This window comes from Argiope bruennichi, chromosome 10 (assembly GCF_947563725.1).
Source record: "Argiope bruennichi chromosome 10, qqArgBrue1.1, whole genome shotgun sequence".
NCBI classification, from domain to species: Eukaryota; Metazoa; Arthropoda; class Arachnida; order Araneae; family Araneidae; genus Argiope; species Argiope bruennichi.
The window spans coordinates 127,141,342-127,161,509 of record NC_079160.1 but is presented as its reverse complement, the minus strand read 5'-3'; the positions used below and the strand labels follow the sequence as shown (position 1 = coordinate 127,161,509).

The following is a 20,168-nucleotide window of genomic DNA, read 5'->3' as shown; positions in this document are numbered from 1 at the left end:
TGTAAAAATATTTATTCTATACGATCAGTAATTTTATGGAATTTTTTTTTATGCAAAAGAAGACTCGAAAAAAGCAAGAAATCTTTAACATCTCTTGCGCTGTACGGATGTAATGTGAACTCGTTTCATTATGCTTTCACAGTTTTGGAATTAAAATATAAATAGAAAATATAATTTCATTCATTCCTTCTCTTTCTATTTTGATTCTCACTAGTAATAAGTAGTAGTTCATGAGAAGATACCGGCATTTCTCTGAATGAAAATATATCAAATATTTTAAAGTAAAATACACGGACACCCATAAAGAAGGAGATAAATACAAAATGTTCATTGTCTATTATATAAAAATGAATTTTTGTTCGTTCGTTTCTTACGTACTGTTCATCCGATTGCGATAAAACTTTTCCAATTTATTGCTTGCACTTGCATGAAGGTTATAGGCATAGTATAATTATGATATCTAAAGTTAAAAAAAATATAATAAATATTATTTATACTTCTTTACATAGCATTCAATTTCAGTGAATGTATTCATTGTCCACAAGAAAATAAATATTCTCTCTATCCATAAATATCATCCTTTCTATCATTCCTATTTAAACAAGATATTCGATTCAAGCTATTTCGATTTCAAACGATATTTCCAAAATTATTTCTTCTGCTATTTATAAAAATTTATTATTATATTATAATTATAAAATTAATTATAATATTTATTATTTTATAAAAATAAAACTGTGATTGACCTAAAGAAGGCAGATATTTGTTTCAGGGGAATTTTCTTAAAGAGATATTTTCCAGAAATAGAAAATGCAGATTTTTTCACGAATATGAACTGATACAACAGAACAAGTGTATTCGTTATGTTACATTTTCTTGTCTTCCGATGCAGCAAATGGTATGAGCTAAAGAACACGAGCAGCCGATTTTATTCGCATATGATGTTGTTATTTCCGGTTTAATGGCACAAGGGCCACCTACAGCCATGCTGCGCCAAACATGTGGTTAAAGCTATGAATAAAAGGTAACATTTATTCGCATACGAATGGTGTGTCAATTAGGAAAAAAAAAAGCGATTCAACCAGAGAATGCTATTCATAAATTTGAACTGCCAAAGGTTTTATAAAATTAGAATAGTAAATGGAGACTGTCGTTTTGATCGAACAATCCAAACTCCTGCAGAAGAGAACCGCTCTATACAAATAACAATCAAAAGAAATAATCGAATGACTCTTTCCAAACTGGCGCAAATGACAGGCCCTACTTCAGGATGTCACACCAGACATAACTGAGGGATTGATCCGAGTGTTCTGTGTTTCATTGAATCGAGAGAAGGAATGCGAGTGAAAACGCGTCGGATGAGCAGAACACGCAGGTGGAGAAATATACTTCACGGATGCAGGCGGATTTTATTCATCATTCCATTCAAGGCATTTGCAAATTGGATGGGAAACTTTCACGGCCCATGCTTTGACATCACCAACTCTGAAATGCCCAGAGTCTGTGAAAGGATGATGTTGAACATCTATAAAAGAAGAATGCACAGACATCCAGGAACGAATTCACAGTGTCTCTCGTACACATGGTACTTTTGGTACTTGGTTCTATTTCGTTTTCATGGTTGATCATTCGCGCAGGGGCATCCTGCGACGTGTGTTGACAATCTTCTTGAACGTGAGAGGATGTGCCGAAGAAAGTGACAAATACATTCATCCAGCTTCATTTCGCAAAACAGGCGCGGAGAGGCGTGGCAGGACGCAATCCTCCACCGTAAGTGAAAGTGGCGACATTAGACAGCAGAATGAACTGCACATTCTTCCGGATGGCATGCCCCAAGGCCAATGCATGTTTCAGGTGAATCCACACCTCCGTAAAGAAGGCGAGTGTATACTTTAAAGCAGAATTCGTGAAAGAAACGAATCAGATACTCATTCTGTTTATATCTCGGTTGGCGTCTTTTTTTTTTTTTTTTTTTTTTTTGTAAACTGTGTTTTTTGCCTACTTATCAATAATAATTTTCTCTTTAAATTTGTTTGTTATATTTTATATTGCTTTGTTAACAAAAGGTTACTACAGATTTGTACTTTTTCGTATACAAAAGTCGCCGCCTGAGTCGCTTTCTCAATTAAATAGAAAATAATGTTAAAAAAAAAAGTCGAGAATGAAATGTTGTCGAATGACCACATTTCAGATCTTCTCGGGTCCGGAAAGCATCATTTCAACCCATTGTCAGAATTGTATATGTCTGTCGCTTTGTTTATCTGTAAACATAACAAAAAAATACACCGAGATAAAAGGACGAAATTCAACATGTGGTCTTTGCACTAAATTTGCAGATTTCTATCCAATTTCGAACGAAATCCATTCAGAACAATATGGATGCACCGATGGTCTCTGTATCCGAGTGCAGATGAACGCGATAACCACAAAATGGGAAGAGCTAGATGTGTGTCATTTCTCACTCGGATGTAGCATCTAAAGCATGGATGTGTATTAAATTTAGAACCAAATTCAATGAGGGTCAGCTATATTTTTGCATGCGTGTTGACGAAATTATTTAAATGCATCCATTCTGGTACGTGATCTTGTGGTTACAGTCGTAATTCTACGTTAAATTTTTATTTCAATCGGTGGGATAAAAGATGTTCTGAATATAGTGATATAGTTTCAGTGATATATTGTCAAAAAATCATTAAGATCACATGCTAAATTAACGTCAAAAATCAATATTTCACAACTATTGTTCGCCAATGTTATTAATAGACAAAACTTTTTTTTTTTTTTTTTTTTTTTTTTTTACACTACAATGCACACAAATGTCATGAGTGGGGTACTGGAAATAAAAATTCTGAGCACTTATGGATTTCATAGCCTTGTTCTCGATATCCACAACTTTATGTACAGAGGGGTGGCACATCTTTATTTAGAGAGCATGGAGTAAAATTTTAGGGGGACCATTCCTGCTGGTTTTAAGACACCAGTGTATTTATTACATGACAGAAAATCCTCTTATCGTTTGAAATACTTTTTCAATTAAAATGAAAATGAAAATATTAGATACACCAACCCATTTTTAAAGACTATCCAAAGCAAATCTTCTACGTAAGTTATTAATATTTAAAAAACGATATTTTAATATTAATAACTTCCTAAATAATTATTTAAGAATTGCTTTAATTATTTATTTAAATATTGCAAACAGTCATTTGGAAGCAAGTCAGTGAAATGATTTTAAATATTTTCATTCAATAGGAAAAGCAACATAAAACATGAAACAATTTCTTTGTAACATGAAAATAATAGATTTTTTATCAATACAAATTAACGAAATAAGTTCTAAATGATATTATAATCATAAAAGTGATTATACATTATCAATCTTGCTTAACTTTCTTTAACGGTGTCGCGGTACATTTTCTTGGAAAGATCCCATGGATTAAATGTTAAGTAACATAAAATGTTGTCTATTTAAATATACGATGTTAGATTTAAGGTGGCAATGCCTCCTCCCACGCCTTCTCATTTGCTGAACGTTTCGGCAGGTGAGCCGAGCAGAGGCCCAGCAATGACTGACCCCTATGCCGAGGTGAAATGCGCCATTCAGAAGCAGTGTTTTATGGCTCGTTCGGAATGGAGCGCGACATTTCAGGCAACAAAACCTCGGAGGACGGAGCCATTTTTGATGCTTGTCACAGCTCCTTTCCTCCCCCTGTTAATTGACGAGTCTTTATGTTGCACTTAAACCTTTTGACGGCGAAGGCTTTTTGATACCTCGATTTCGCCTCTTTGTAACAGAAAGTCGCCGATATCGCGCCTTCAATAGAGTCCATTAGTTCTCAAAGTCATCGTGCAGTTCCTTACCAACATCTGCACTCTCAACAACGGTTCAGGTTACCTCGGGATTTTTCAGGATCAGGATTTTGTTAAAGATACATGCTTTATATGGCTACGTAATAAATTATTTCTCATTTATTTTGTATAACAACTAATTTAGAAAAAAATTTTAGTGAGCAAATAAAAATTTAAATACTTGTATTTATGCTATGATAAGTGTTTAATTAAATTGCAGTAAGTAGAATGGTCTAAATTATTGCAAAAAAAAAATTCTTCAATGAAAAATATACGCTGCAATTCCCATCCCCTTTCATTTTAATTGGTTTGAAAGAATGACTATCGAATCTTCAAAGCTCCTTACATGTCTTATTTTTTTATGTCACCCAAACGCATAATTAATTTATGCTTATTATCCTTATTTTAAATTTTTTCACAAAACTCTTTTTCACGTAGTGTCAAAATCTGAGGGAATGGATGTAATTTTTATATGCAACAATTTTAAAGCAGGTGCATTTCACTTTCCTTTATTAATTTGAAATATTTTTTTCTTTGAAAAGATAAACGAAAAGGCAGGTCTTCATGTAAAACGAACAACTTGACATTTATCGATAATCATTTGAGTTTTCCATTTATGACATTATTTCGCTTAGTGTTTAGTTACGAAAATATGATTAACGATGAATAGGATCAAATTGCATGATTGATGTATGTCATTGTATCTTACAGTTTTTTTCTCACTGAAACTTATCAATCATGAAACATCAGTTTGAACAGGAAGTGAACTCACCCTAATTGTATCGTGGTTGTGAGCTACTCCCTCATGTAAAGGCGAATAAAAAAACTACAAATGCTTTTTAAAATTACCCGTGGAATTGTTACAGAGTCATCAAGCGAAATTTAATGATACGATTCGCACAATACATTTTAGAAAAGATAGCAATGACCAAATAGTCTTAATTTCCAATCGTAGATGTGTTTGAGATAAAGGGCGCACTTTAAATGAGCCGCTGAACAGATTTTAGCTCAAGTGCCATTCTTTGACGGCACTAAGCTCGGCAGGCGTCCTTTTGGGATCTTGCAGGAGGAAATTAGATGATACGAATACTTACATTTGCCCCGAGTGGGTCAAATCATGTCATTTGAAAAAGTTCCTTCGAAAAGCAAATTGAAATAAAGTTATTTTCATGCATTGAGATATGCTCAAGTCCATTTTCTATTCCTTTCAAAAATAAGATGCCTATAACGTTGCAAGAAAAGAAAGCTTTTCCTAAAACATTTAGTCTTCGAAAATAATTTATTGAGAATCTTCCATGTTATTTTGCTATAACGATCAAAATTTAACAGATAAACTAACGAAAACATTCAATTCTTAATGAAACTGACAAAAAATGATACGCTATTCGCAGGCGTGAAATAATTAGTTCTAAAATTTGATACATTTCTGAAAGCCTCCGGAAAATAATTGCGACAAAATGCTTCTTATTTGCATCGTTCTCTATAGTAACGTATATTCAATAGACTGCAGTATGACGAAAATTTCGTAACTCATTAAATCAGAAAACCCATTTTTTTTTCTTTGACGTTCTATTTTTAGAAATAATATTATATTATATTATATATATATATATCGGTGTCTTTTTCACATACAAAAACTTGTGTCTTCCCCTATAAATGAAAAATACAAATCGATCCTAAAACCTTAGAAACCTTCATCTATGGCTCTTTTTCAAAAAAAGAAAAAAAAAATCCGATACATCCATTTTAGTTCATTTTTAATAAAACTCTTCAATTAAAGATTCGTTTCCAACCTTCTGTACTCCCAAATGTTTCAGAGTAAAGTAAAGGATCCCATTGAGTTATTTGTATGATTATCACAGAAGGTACATCTCTCGATGAATGCAATTTCTGAACATCACGCCATCTTCATAACACTTCAACTCGACGCTCCGTAGCAGATGCAACGTGCACCTGGAGATCAGCATTGCGTAACAGCCTTAGGAACGTCTAATCGTCTCGATGATTAAAAACAAAAATCTGCAAGACATGGTACGGAAAAAAGACATTTTCTTCCATGTCGCTAGACCACCGAAAAGTTGACAAAAGCTGAGGAGTACAAAAATCCATTTCGCCGGACGTGAAGTCGTAAAAAGGAGTGAAAGTCTTCCGTTTTTCATTCATTTATAAAGTTTCTTTCCATCCACGTTTTACAGCATTAGCTACTAAATTCCAGGCTTATTAAGAACGACAAAATATATTTTCTCGAATAGGTCCACAAATTCCAACTGCACATTCCTTCCAAAGTAAAAACTGCGAACTTGTTTCAATATGCAATTTTTGAATTGCTGAAACTTTCCGTTATGTTACTGAACACCAATGCACTTTGATTTTTGAGGCCCTGGGTGCAAATATATAATAAAGTCCCTCATCCGCTTTTCCCTTCAAGTTTAGTTTAGTTATATTAACGTCCCGTTTCAAAGCAACACTAGGATTATTTTGGGACGGACCTCGTACTTTTGAACCGCGGTCAGATGACGAGCACGACACCTGAGCTGGCACCCCCCTCTCCACACCAGACTAGCGAGAGGACACTTGACCCTGACGGACGTAGCGTGCCACAGAACCCCTCACACAACGGTTCTTCGGTGGAATCGGGTCTCGAACCTGAGGCCTACGGTTCACGAGCCGAGACTTTACCACCAGGCCACCGCGGTCCTCCTTTTTCCTTCAAATAAAAATAATTGTGCTCATGTGATTTCTCAATGAAGAAAAAAATCTAAATTTCAACAAATAAATCGACATTCTTGGTAGAAAAATTGTACATTAAACGTACTATAACAAAAATTCTTGTAAAAGAAAAAAAATGAAAGGTCATTATTCACACTCATATTCTAAATGATTTTGATATGAAGCTTTTGTTCATTCATTTGCCTTTACAATTTGTCTAATCCGCAGCTTCTTGAAGCTTTCCAATTCCTCCTTCAGTATTATAATCAACATAATATTTGCAGAATGGAAAAAAATAATTTTACTTATTGCAGGATTAATTGTTTTAAATAAGTTTTCATAAAAATAATGAGTCATTTCATTAATTTGAAATACGTTCTTCTGACTCTGTTTTTCCCGATTTCAAAGTTTAAGAGAGAGTGAGAAAAAGAATTTCAAAATAGTTATTTTTTATCTTGATACCATCTGAATAATTAGTTTTATTATTGTTAATAACCTGAACTGTGACGATTTTTCAGGATTGCGAACACCCAATTCCTCAATAAAGTGTACATTTTTTTGTCAAATGAAATATTGAAAAGATAATTTTGATCTTTTCTGAATATATATATATATGTTCAATATAGGAGTTTGTTTTGTAATGTCCAAACTTTCCCATAAATTGAACTTCTAAGCTTTGTTTGGTTAAAAGAAAGTAAAATGTCTCAAAAATGAAAACGCAAAGCATTTTAGAAGTTAAAGTGCTTTTTTAAAGTTATCTTCATTTCGTTACTTTTTTTTAAGTTTGCCATTCATTCTTTTTTATAAAAATGATATTGTCTTTTAGTTCTGGAGTTCAGCATTATTTTATGTATTATTATAAGTGAAGAAAAAGAAATTACTTTGATTGTTTGATAAATTTTGCTTAAATGACTTTTTGCTGTGCATGTACTGATAAGTAGAACCCTTACAGCTCATCAACAAGATGATGCATAAAGGTTATGATCATGATCAGAAACTAAAGATGCGCAATTTTGGCTTACTTTGAGGGAGATGTGCGACGAAAGTTATTCACAACCGATCTTGAAATTTTGTTACTCGTATAACTCATGAATCAACAGCTAATTCCATATTAATCAAATAGAAAGAAATTTTAAAAAATCATTGAAAAACAGCTGATTTTTTCTTCCTTTTTATGATTTTTAAGTACCATGCGGTTGCTGAAGATATCAATTTTATAATTTTCTTTCTCATTATATTTCATCAATTAGTTACTTTTCCACGCATAGCGACATGAAAAACTTTTTTTCTAGTGGAACTTTATTATACAACTTCATGTAGCCTTCTAAAATACTTAATTTTCTCTCTATGTATCAATGTCTCAATATGAAGAGAAAGGCTTTAAAAGAAATTGAAATCGACGTTCCACAATGCTTTTTGTCGTCGGTTTTATTTTATCTTCCAAACGTCATCTGAAAGCAATAAAGCATGGAATACACTCGCCTGACATAACACGAGTGCACCGCACCCATTCTCATTTTGGAATCCTTTTGGACTTGTAAGAAGAAAAACACGCGACTTTACTGCACAGTTTAATGAAGCATACAATTAGAAGCTGGTGCAAGTGCGCGGTTACGTTTGCCATGCCACTGTAACACCATATAATTGATTATTTTCAAAACATCAAAATTCATTACAGTTATCATTTTTTTCATGAAAAATTTAACGATTGTTTTCGTTTCTGTCATCGCACAGTTGGTATGCTACTGAGGAAAGTGAGTATTTCCTTATTCGCCTGCATTTCGTTTGCGACATTGCGACTCACTCATAAACCGCGTTTTCTACTTTTAATTAAGTGATAAGTGAGGCAAGATTTTCAGTCCTTACACCTCTAGGATATTAGCTAAATGGCATGTTGTTCCGGCCATTTTATTTCAAAACTTTCGATTGTTCGAAATTTTACTCTTCCCCCGCGTGCCCTCTGCAGTATTAGAGGCATCCATGTAGACGCAACGGTTAAACTTACAACTGAGCGTCCACTGCAAGTCGCGTGAAGAACGGACACGGTCCAGCAAAAATTCCACGCCTTCCCCATTGCGAAAGGAATCCACGGAGAAATCTAGCAACACATCATAAAGAAAATAACCTCGGACACAGATTTAGTGCATCGGCCCTGATAAATGCAGGGAAACGGTCCTCTGCCCCTGGATGGCGCGATTAAAAAAAAAAGCAATAAACGCAACAGGGATTTGGAACTGAGCGGATTCACAGACGAAGGTCTGACAAGAGATCCCGAAAAAGAAGAGCCAGCCCTCGTCATGCTTTTTTTGCAGCGGATGTGTGCACCAGTGGGCCCGGCGAGGCAAAGCGCGGCTAATGCGTCGGGTTGCTACATGGTAAAAAGCCATATCACGTAAATGTGCTGGGTATCCAAGCGGAGAACTCTCGCCCATTAAATCCCGGTGCGTCTTGCTGATTCTTTCCAATATTAGGGATGAGTCGAGGTCCAGTACTCGTTGGAGGAGAACTATCTGGAATGGGCCAATCATCTACCTGGCCAGCACGGGAATAGTTGTTTGGAAATGGCGGAGAATCATCAGATGCCCATAAATATTTTCATGCGAATGGAATAGGAAACGGATCTGTGTGGCAAGGTATTTGAGCTCTCCCCGTCACCAAGAGTCCAAGAATCCAAAAAAATAGGAATTTAAGATAATAACACACTTTTTTTTATATTAATTAATTTGGAGTATGAAATTTTAGGAGCTTAATATTTCATTTAATTATCCTTCAAAATGCATATACACTTTTTGGATATCTTGGGTTGCAACCATCTTTCTTCATGCTGAGGTGACGGTGTTTTCGAGCATCGCGGCTAATCAGTTTAGACAAGGTTTCATTTTAAGACTGAATGGCATGATAAACAGAAGCCCCTCATCAAACCCCCACTCACCTGATTTTCTCCTCCAAGACGTTGACTATCATGAGGGGCAGAAAGCAGAGCAAGAAGGAGCAGAAGATGATGAGCATCATCCTGGTCAGCCGGATCTCGTCCTGGCGCTGGGAGAGCTGCCGCATCAGGGGAGCGGGACTCGATACTCCGCCAGGGGTCTTCGCGGGCGACGGGGAATGAGCTTCAACGTTCTTACGACTCTTGTGCACCTGGAAAAGGGATAAGATTAAGATATTTTTTCAATAATATAGAAATAAATGTTTCCAAAACAATTATATAAGAAGTATTTAAAACACTCCAAAATGACGGTATACGCAAGGTATATTCATCAGTTTGAATCAAAATATTCATTTCTTGGAGGTGGAAATTCAAGAAGAAATGGACATGATGCGAACAAAAATATCAAACAATCATTTGCCCAATCAGTTGTACACATGCTGTTTTTGTATTCAGCATCCATTTTTCGAAGATGACATAACGATGCAAATCCTTAATGTAGAATGCATAAACATACTCACAAATTTGAGGAAAATCAGACCATATAAAATACATAGCGAATTCCTCAATTCATTCGTTAAAGAAATTTTATATTTGATATGATTGAAAACCAAGTAATTAAAATGAATAACCAGTAACATATGCATGATGGAATGTGGTCACTGAGAGATGGGGTCCAGGCCAGACTCTTGTGATAGTGATGCGCGGTTCTTTCAGTGCTAGAAAATCAACTTTTAAAGCAATATCAGTGTCGTGTAGCTTGGTTCACCATACAATGAATTAATTAGTTATGGAATGCACTGAAGGCAGAGGCTTTTCCTTAACCAGTTCTAAAAATTTGGACGTCATTAAAGCATGCACACAATTTTCTTATTCTCGCTTCCTGAAGGAATGCCCCATAAAAGTCTACGAAAGATTAATAATAGGTTAAAACTTCAATTCTGAACTTATTATGTACATTAACCAATCAATACTGTATTTGAAACAATCTCAACACTCAAAATTTTGAAAAAAAAGTCGTTTGAAATGGAAATGAAAAAGACGCTGGATTGAGAGGCTCATCTTACCCTATAGAAAATGCAGGAGTAGCTGATGACGATGATGAGACAGGGCAACAGGAATCCGAGCACGAAGAGGAACTTCTTCGGGCTGCGGCCGGCCTTTCGCAGGATGGTGCAGGAGAAGCTCGGGCCGTGGTACCCGAACTCTCCCCATGCCCCGGCCAGGGTGGGGGTGAGCATAGAGAAGCTGAAGATCCAGCAGAAGGCGATCATCAGGGCGATGTACTTGCGTTGGTAGATCTTATCGTAGTACTTGTAATGGTTGATCAGGATGTACCTGCGGAAGGGCAGGAGACAAAAATAAGCATTCTCTGACTGATGAGCTTCGGTGATTATTATTCTGGAATTAAAGTCCGTAACAAGATGAAAAACTTGATTTTATGATCGCCGCGATCATCAATGGAAAGGTAGATTAAAATAAGAAAAGCCAAACATACTTTTTAATACAATTTAGAAAACATTAGAGTCTTTACTATGGTAAAGTGTATACAGAAAAAGATGCTTAAACCTACAAGGCATGAAATTTAATTTTTTTTTCGGAAAAACTTAGGCTATCAGTATATCAACCCATCAAGGAAAAATATTAATTACAAATTTAAGAGGTTGATCTATAAAATTACTTCCGTAGTTCCACTCAGTATTTCATTGTATATTTTCTTCCATCATCATATCGCAGGAAATGATGGCATTTCGGAGATAGCGATTCTCTGATTTTTTTTTTTTTTAATAATTCTCTGGCTAACACTTATTGCCTTCAGTTGCAGAAAAAAAAAAAAATCGTCTTCAGTTGCAATTATTGAATTTTTTTAAACCTGGCAACATAAACTCGAATCGTTTTATTAGCACTCCGATATGTTATTATACGCATAATGATATTGTTAACATAGTATATAACCACATCCATTCAACATGAATTTCAAATAAAATGTGTCTAGACAGCTTTAAATGATAACGTATAAAGGAAACTCGAAGGTAATTTTATATAATGGAAGTTGAAAGACATGTCAGCGGGGAATTGCTGCACCGCGCACAAAATAGAGGATCCTCTTGTTTTGTTGCATTATTCTCATCTACGCGCAAAATCTATTAAAAGAACCGACTGAATTCTTATGAGATGCTCCGGAAACATTGGACGAAGATTCTTTGTGCTCCATTGATTGATTCTGCAAAGTAGCTCTTCGAATGGCCATACATGTTACGGCAAATACGATTAATGGATTGCGCATATTCACTATCGGTGATTATTCACGATCACCGACGAGCTTAGTAATGATCGTGAATAACCACCGGACTAATCACATTTACCGCAATCCATACGCCATGCTGTAAGGCAGCGCGTTGATGACGATAACATAGTTAAACTTCTTCAATGCATAACAATGTCACTGGATATTCTTTGAAAAAAAAAATACACAAACATTATTAAAAAATATGCATGTGTATCCATAGTAAAAATATACTCATTTTTATAAATTAATTAAAAGTTTCATAAATTTCCAATTGTCTTTTTCAGAGGTTGGAGCGCATTGTTTGATTCTGTCTGTCTTTTGTAATAAACAGATGATCGAAAAAAATCGTGTTTCTTGTTATAAAGCTAGGCATAGGAACACGTAAGTGAAAAGTAATGAAAACGTCTCAACGCCAAAAACGAGCGTCTCAAAGACAACGTACAGAAAGAAAATGAATGAATCAGTCATTCAAAACTGATTTTTATTTACCAGCGATTAGATTTGTGCGGATCATTTTATTCTACATTTAAACAATCGGCATCATTACTATAAATGTAATCAAAGCAAGAAATTCCTTTTTACAGAATTTCTTGCTCTGGATAATTAAAAAAAAAAAAATGGCATAAGCTTATATTACAAACAAAGATTGGCTTCTATGCAGTGAATCTCGCAAAATATTAGTGGACGTATTTTCCCTATCGGACTCCTCTGAAACCAAGTTCCTATCACATTGCCATGACTTGATCACAGTATCAGGCGTTGAATATTCTAAATAAGCACCCATATTTTTAAGGGAGGATGGCCTAAAATTGGTTAAAGGTAATAATAAGTTTGTTATTTTAATATAAAGCAGACTAAACAACAAAAATTTTAATCTGAATGATTCATTAATCTCCAGAACAAGTATATGCCTGTGCTAAAATGAAAAGTATATATTAATTGAAGATATCTGAATAATTATTTCAATTAAAGAAATATATTTTATATCCACGTATTTTCCCAAAAAAAATCATATTTTCTATTTTATATAAAAATACCATTTGCTCGGAATTAATTGAAATAAAAAATTTTGATGATCCCGGTCATATGATCAATACGGATAATCGTCAGTGATGGATTTTTCCCTCCCCATCTTTTCAATGAAGGCACCACATTGCTATCATTCACTCGATTGCTCCGTCTCACACATAATCGGAGGAGAGGGTCTTCGACCGACGAAGGGGGGGGGAGATGGTGGAGAGTGGAAGGAAAAGAAGCGATCTTCCAGCCTGGAAAGTAATCGCGTGCAAAGCTGCAGTCATCGTTCCCATTCTCTTTCCGGGTTGCTCCGGGGTTGACAACTCGAACGCACTCGACTGTGCTGGAAAGTGACCGTTTTCAGAAAATAAAGGAATGCACTCTGTTAGACACTCTAGTAAAATGCACTGTTAATCATTTGCGGATTTTGAAAGTGTAAGATCGCGGTCTGAAAGCTAACTGATACCCTTCTGTTTACCCAATATTTTAAACTCGCCTTCCGTTTAATATCGCAATGTATGTCGATTGGATTTCGAGTTCTCTCTCCTAAGACTTGAGGTCCTCGGTGAGCACATCTAGAGCTTGGGTGACGAGCCTCTTCCACAATTGGGAAAACATACATTTTCAGAGTAACTTGTCCCCTTTAATCAATGTATGAATATAATCACTAAAATATTTAATTTTATGAGAAATATTTAAATCAAGAAACAATCTAACGTAATTTCTTCTTTGACGCTTTTATTCTTCAAGGGGGACATGGGGGAAGGGGATTTTCATCTCTTCAAATGACTGCTTTTTAATTCGGCACCCGTTTCTGCCGTTGCACACAGCGCACGTGCAGTAACAAGGTGCAGCCATTTCTACTGGACGCTTCACTTAGAGAAAGTGCTGCCTAAAAATGTGGTACTGGAGATGCAAGAAGCAATGCTGCTACATTTTTCACAAGCCTAACATTCCTAAAAGATAATGAAATAGTGAGAAATAAGAATTAAATAAATGTTGAATTGAAAACCATTTTCGTAGAAATACGAAAATAACATTATAATGTGTGTTTAGTTTACATTCTCACAGTTCAACAGCAATTACATAAATTTGTTTTATAAATGAGAGAAAAATGACAAGAAATGTAACTAAGAAACTTTGTCTTGGAGCTTAATTTAATTAGAATTAAATCAAAGTGATTGCATAATTAAAAAATTTTTCTAAAATTCGTTGATATCAATTAATTATTTTTCATGAAGTAATGATTAAATCATTCCAAATGAATCTAAAAATGCAATAGGCATCGCTGCGCAGTTGAGTATAAGTTACAGTACTCCTAAAGCAATAATGCTGTAGTCACCAATGCATATCTTACTTAGTTGGTTGCGACGGATTGATATGAATGCCTTCGATACCATACTGACATTTGTAAAAACTAGCAAAAAAAAAAAAAAAAAAAAAAAATCTTCATTTTCATACCATTTTCGAAAAGAAATAGGTATGTGCGTATGTGGAAACACTGAAATGTTCCGAGCGAACTAGAGTATTGATACAAAATGTCGAAATTGATTTTATAGCACTATTTGGAGACAATGAAACAAACTCTTCATCATTGTTTAGATCCTATAGGATTTAAAAACGGTGATTTCGGCTGGAAACATGAAATGCTGGTGATAGAAATTTTATTTTAAAATGTCACAAAGCTTTTGAAGTTCTTGATCATTAGTGGAAAATAATAGCACAGATCGTGCTGCATAATCTGTAAATAAAATTTACTGAACAACTACTCTCAAGCAGATTATTTTTTATTTAGAATTTATTGAATCTTTCATTTTAAATTACTGAATCGTCGCAAAATGTTTGAGATAAGCTGTGAAAAGAATGCAGGAGTTGAACAGTTTAAGAAGTCGCGAGCAATACAGAGAAAAGGAAGTCGAAACATATTTCATTAGAAACTGAATGTTCACAAGTGCTGCAACAACTTCTCCGTGGCTCGGGTCAAGCTTTACTCTCTTCGATCGTAATGGAAAATTGTGAAAATAAATATACAGCTTTCAAACTTTACAATATTTCTTTCCAATGATTTGCCAACCGAAAGTAATACAATTAATTCTGTATCAGTGGATAAAAATTTTGATTTGGATAGAGTTTTGAGTTCACTCTAATTAATATGAAGCTCACTCATTGCATGATATAACTCTGGTGATCAAGGGTAAAAATTAAAGTTAATTGTAATGGAAACGGAGCACAGGAAAAGAATCTTGCTAATTAAATCGTTACAGTATGTGCAACGTCGTAATCTTGAGGTGTCATGTTCCGAAAATCGTGGTTACCAAAGTGAAAAGGAAGTCCACTTTTAATTTAATATGCATTAGACTATACTCTCGAAAAAGTCTTCAATGAATTGTGATAGTAAATTAAAATGCATCCGGTCTTCCCTAAGCTCCAGTGCTTTACTTTTAAAACCTCTTTTTTTATTTAAGTTAATTAAAAGACAGCATGTGGAAGTAATCTTGCTTCAGCGGAACCGTTCCAGTCCTTGACTTAATTGCAGCAAAAATAAATTTGGCTTATTTACAAATCATATCAAAGTAAATGCTTCTCAGACACAACATTTCACATTTGTGAGAACTTTCCATTAATGGCTGCATGCGATAGGACACTTGTGATGCACGTATATTTAATTCTCAATTTCCTAAATTTTATAAATTCGTAACTAAATAAGCGTCCTCTTTGAGGGCTACTAATTTTGTCCGAGAAACACATGGAATAAGTTTCAGAGGAGAATCGTCGCTCCATAATTCGAAACTTATATTAGACAACATTTTAAAAAATAATCCTTTAGAACTGCAGCTGAGATAGACAAACACATAACTCGCTGACCGTTTCTGTCTGTTCAAATCTAAACACACTGTTGAAGAAATTTTAATGCGATTTTATTTCAGTTACAGCTGCTCGCTTATTAAGAAATCAAAAATATCAAGGAAAAGGCAGAATAAATATTATTATCTTCTTCTATGAATCAATAGAATAAACAGTTACTTTTGCTTTCAGACGCAAGAAATCATGAGGAACAAGAGCAATTAAATCTTTAATATTCAGCTTCTTGATATCATAACACAAAAGTTCTCGAGAATCTCCGGCCCTTTTGACGAATCAACGCCTTTTTCACATTACGCCAATTCTCGGATATATTGTGAAAGTAATACAAATAAAAATCCGTAATTTTGAATAATCACCACGATAAGAATTTTATAAGCATTCCTCAATTAAATGTCAAAAGAGCACGAATTAGCTTAAAATCAAATCAGCCAGACAACATTCATGTCACTTTATTCTTTTGCTGTTTTTAAACTTATTCCGTAGCTTTTCCCGAGACAATCACAGTTGACTTTTGTCATTTCAGAAATACGTGTGTGATTTGATCTAAAATTCGCCATCGTTCATCTTTTGCGTCACTAAATCTGCTTGCGTCACTAAATCTGTAGGCTAAATCTGCCATGCAGTGCAGATCTGAAGTGCAAACCCCCCAATTCAAAAATTAACATCCCGATATCCGCCGATTAAGGAATTTTCTTTTCTCACACAGAGGGCGTAAATTTGTATCTAAGCGACGAAGTATGAAACGATATCCAGAAAATCGGCTTTAGAACACAGAGCCGTTCGACCGAATCATCACAAAGGAGATGATGTGCTGTGCAATGATTCGAAACTTGAATCTGAGAACATAACTCTGGAGCAAAGTACTTGCTCTTCATCGAGACATTGAAAACAGCATTTTCAGATAAAACTGTTTCAGCAAATCATTGAATCAATTAACTACGACATAAAAAAAAATTTTTTAGAAAAAAAATTTTTTTTAGTGCATTGAAAAGAGAAGCGTTCATTTTAATTCTTTTTTTTTTTTAATTTTTAATTTATAATCCACATTGATCGATTTTCTGGAGTCTTTGAATCTATGTTATCTCATATTCATTACCAGGAGACACAGCGCATTTGAAACCAAAATGAATTAAATGGTTAACGAATAACTGAAATCGGAAACGAAAGAAAAGTGTTAGCACGAATATAAAAGTGCACAAAATTTCACATGAAGTGAGTGAATAATAGATTACAAAAATCCATCCTTACAAGTCAAATGAAATAAAAGTGAATGAAAAATAATTCCTCTGTTTCATTTTCATATCTTCATTATTGCCTTCTAAATAAAATCCTTTTATGCAGTGAACTGCAATTAGTTCATAAAAAGGCAATTAAAATGTGTAAGTAAAATTAGCTTTGAGGCCATTTAAATGTGTAATAGGGAATCCGATATCAAATATCCGTTTTGATACGCCTAAATAAATCTAGAGCAAGATTTCTTACTCTTGGACTTATACTTCTATAAACTCATCCGATAAAACTGCATAATACAGAAAACTCTTGTAATATAACATTACATTACGCATTTTGCAAAAGAAAATCTTTTTATTTATCATAAAATGCACACTTCATTATCATTTTTACTTCCTTGTTAATAATTACTTGAATGTTTACCTATTCTTTAGTAGTATCACAAATTAGTATTGCATGGGAAACGAGATTCACACAGCTTTAGTCTAGAAGAACAGTAGCAACCTGACTTCTCTCTAATCAGCGTCTTTTTTAACTTCCATAAAAAGTATGTAAACCTTTACTTAAATGAAATTTTTGCACAAAATCAAGCGATTAAATAATATTATAGCCTGAACTTTTAAGCTTCAGATGTACTTTTATGGTTATATACTGGTTTAATTGAAACTAGAGCAATCAACTCAACAGATTTATTCGAAAATATATTACATTTATTTTAACATATTATTACAAATTATGTCCAAAAATTTTCTTTCCTTGGCTTTTTAACAACAGAATCTATCATTGTCTCGGTATTCTACAAACGATCTAGTTTAAATAGCATGACTACTAAGCCAAATAGAACAAAGTAGATCACAGATACGTTTTGATTAGTTTCAACTTAGAACTCCACCTGTCAGCAGCAATAATTACTAGTGAAGTCAGAAATCCTCAGAACCACTGAAAGATCTGGGAAATTTTCAGCAAGCAAGTCAAGTTCAAATGACTTTGAAGTCGTCACTAACTGGTCACTTCATCGGGTAAAATATAACTAATACAACTAGAAGAAATTGGAAAGCATTTACATCATAGCTTCCCACGGGGGCGAGAACGTCCTGCCGGAGCTTTCTGTGGGGGATGGTGTCGACTCTAGAGTTCAAAGAACAATTTAAAACTGTTAAGATCGGCAACTGTGGCGTATCTACCTATTTAGGAAATGAACATAACATGTATGAGCTTGTAGATTTACATATTAGCTGCGATTACATGAATTTTCAGGGTTGTGTTTCAGATCATTTTACAAATACAGACTCAACAAATTTAGAAGAACAATTCATAGAACTCGCAATCAAAGAAGAATTAAAAAGAAAATTAAAAAATGAATATCAAAAGTTCTGGTTTCAAAAATGGATACCAACTCTTCATGCTGGATTGTGGGAGAGTTTCGGAGATTTCTAATGACTGTCATCGCATTCGGCTGAATTTGGCTTTTACTTCAAAAGTTATTTTAAAAAGTTATATTGCGCAAAAAGAGTGGCAGACTGCAGACCACTAAAAATGGCAGCTGTGGTTGACGTTATCGAAACCGGATCCCGATATTAATACAAGTAAATTGCTAAAACTCCCCCCCCCCCCATTTCCCAACTCGTTTTCGCCAAGCTTCAACTAACTCATTCAATATTTTTCCTTTTCATCTTCGATTGATTTTTGCTTAAATGTTGGCTAAACATGTTTTTACTACGTTTGATAGAAAAAAAAACGTGTTCTGTATTAAATTATAGATAGACAGATTTCTATTTTGTGATTCTTAATAGACAAGTTGACATATAAAATAATTATCGATAATATGGAATGATATTTTAATGTTGGGTATGATTATTATTTTGGAAGAGGAGGAGCTGACTTTTATCTGGTCAAAGGGACTGTGGTCATGAAAAGGTTGGGAACCTCTGATCGACATCATCATGACAATCGTCACTGAAAGTCAAATGAAAGATTTTTGTAAAAAATTTTATATTGCTTCGCTTTTTTAAAAATGTTAGTTGAAAATCAAAATCATTTTTAGCGTTATACGAGGCGTTTCTACAAAAAATTGTTCGTGATTTCTAGAATATAAAAATTGAAGTTTCCCTTAAATCTTTCTATATTTTGAGAAATTTTGATTGTGATTTATAATTAAATTGCTTTATTTTTTTCTGTCGTGGAATTTCTCGTTCTTGAGAAAATCTGCTTCATTTTAAAGATAAAATCGAGCTCCAAATAATCTAGAGATTCTATCATTTCAGCAGAGCCGCCTATGTTCTGTTTCTCTGCCAGTGAAATAAAAGCATCAGTAAGATGAATGACAAGAGGTTGTCTTAATAGCATCCTTTAGGACAAGGAGTGGGAACTTGAATGAGAAAGTTTATCAACATTTCTCATCCTTTTAAATAATTTTTCCCCCACGCTTCGGCTTTGAAGCCTCGGACTGCATTTGCCAACTTAAGAATTGAATAGCTGCATAAAAATGCAACCATCTCAAAATAGTTTTTTTTAAGAATATAGCCGAAAAGAATGAGTAAAATATAAATTCGAATGAGAAGCAAAAGCGAATGACAAATTATGAATCCTATTTGTCCCTGCAAGACATTTTATTGTCAATCCGATAATGATTCCGTCTACTTTTAGATAAAATTGCCCGATTATTTGGTAAACAAACTGATGCCATCTAAAATGTTGAATAATGTAAAATTCGTAAATAGAGAGCACTGGGCGTCAGGAGTTTTTACAATTTAATAATGACACAACTTAGAACTAGGTGAGTTTTAAGTTAAACTTTCTCACTCTCTAATAAGGTTATCACAAAGAATGCCTTGCCTGACATTGTCACACAATATTAAATATTAATCTTTGGTGTAAATTTAGATTTATGCTGCATCTATTGCGAGATCCTTGGCGAGTATTTTGGCGATTAATCCATGGCATACGGTTAATAGTATTCGAAAATTGATTTTTTTTAAAGAAAAATGGCACAAAACTAAACTTCTAATCGCAAAATCTCATACCAAATTTGATATATTTAAGTCATTGTGTTTTTGAGCTATCGCATTTACATGTTTTTGAAAGTACATACCAATAGACAATCAACCTCTTGTTGCATTTGGCTCAAAATGTGACAGATAACCCCCCCCCCACACACACACACACACACGCACTACAGATGTTAAACCTGTATACTCAATTTCATTTCACTGTCTTTTCGTTTCGTAGTTATCAACTTATATTTTAACAGTCGGATAGAGTCGGAGTTTGATCAAAATT

At 34.3% G+C, this 20,168-nt stretch overlaps 1 protein-coding gene across 4 annotated transcripts in view; it reads right to left on the bottom strand.

Moving 5' to 3' along the window:
• LOC129988127 (protein trapped in endoderm-1-like) overlaps positions 1–20,168 on the bottom strand; it is a 94,641-nt gene that overhangs the window by 5,462 nt on the left and 69,011 nt on the right. For all 4 annotated transcript variants that reach the window (XR_008785627.1, XR_008785628.1, XM_056096269.1 and 1 more), the window contains 2 exons: positions 10,555–10,825; positions 9,491–9,699 (listed from right to left, as the gene is read on the bottom strand). Coding sequence is in view for 2 of the 4 variants with exons in the window: in XM_056096269.1 (XP_055952244.1) it covers positions 9,491–9,699; positions 10,555–10,825 (480 nt within the window). In the remaining 2 variants the exon portion in view is untranslated. The remainder of the gene's footprint in view (positions 1–9,490; positions 9,700–10,554; positions 10,826–20,168) is intronic.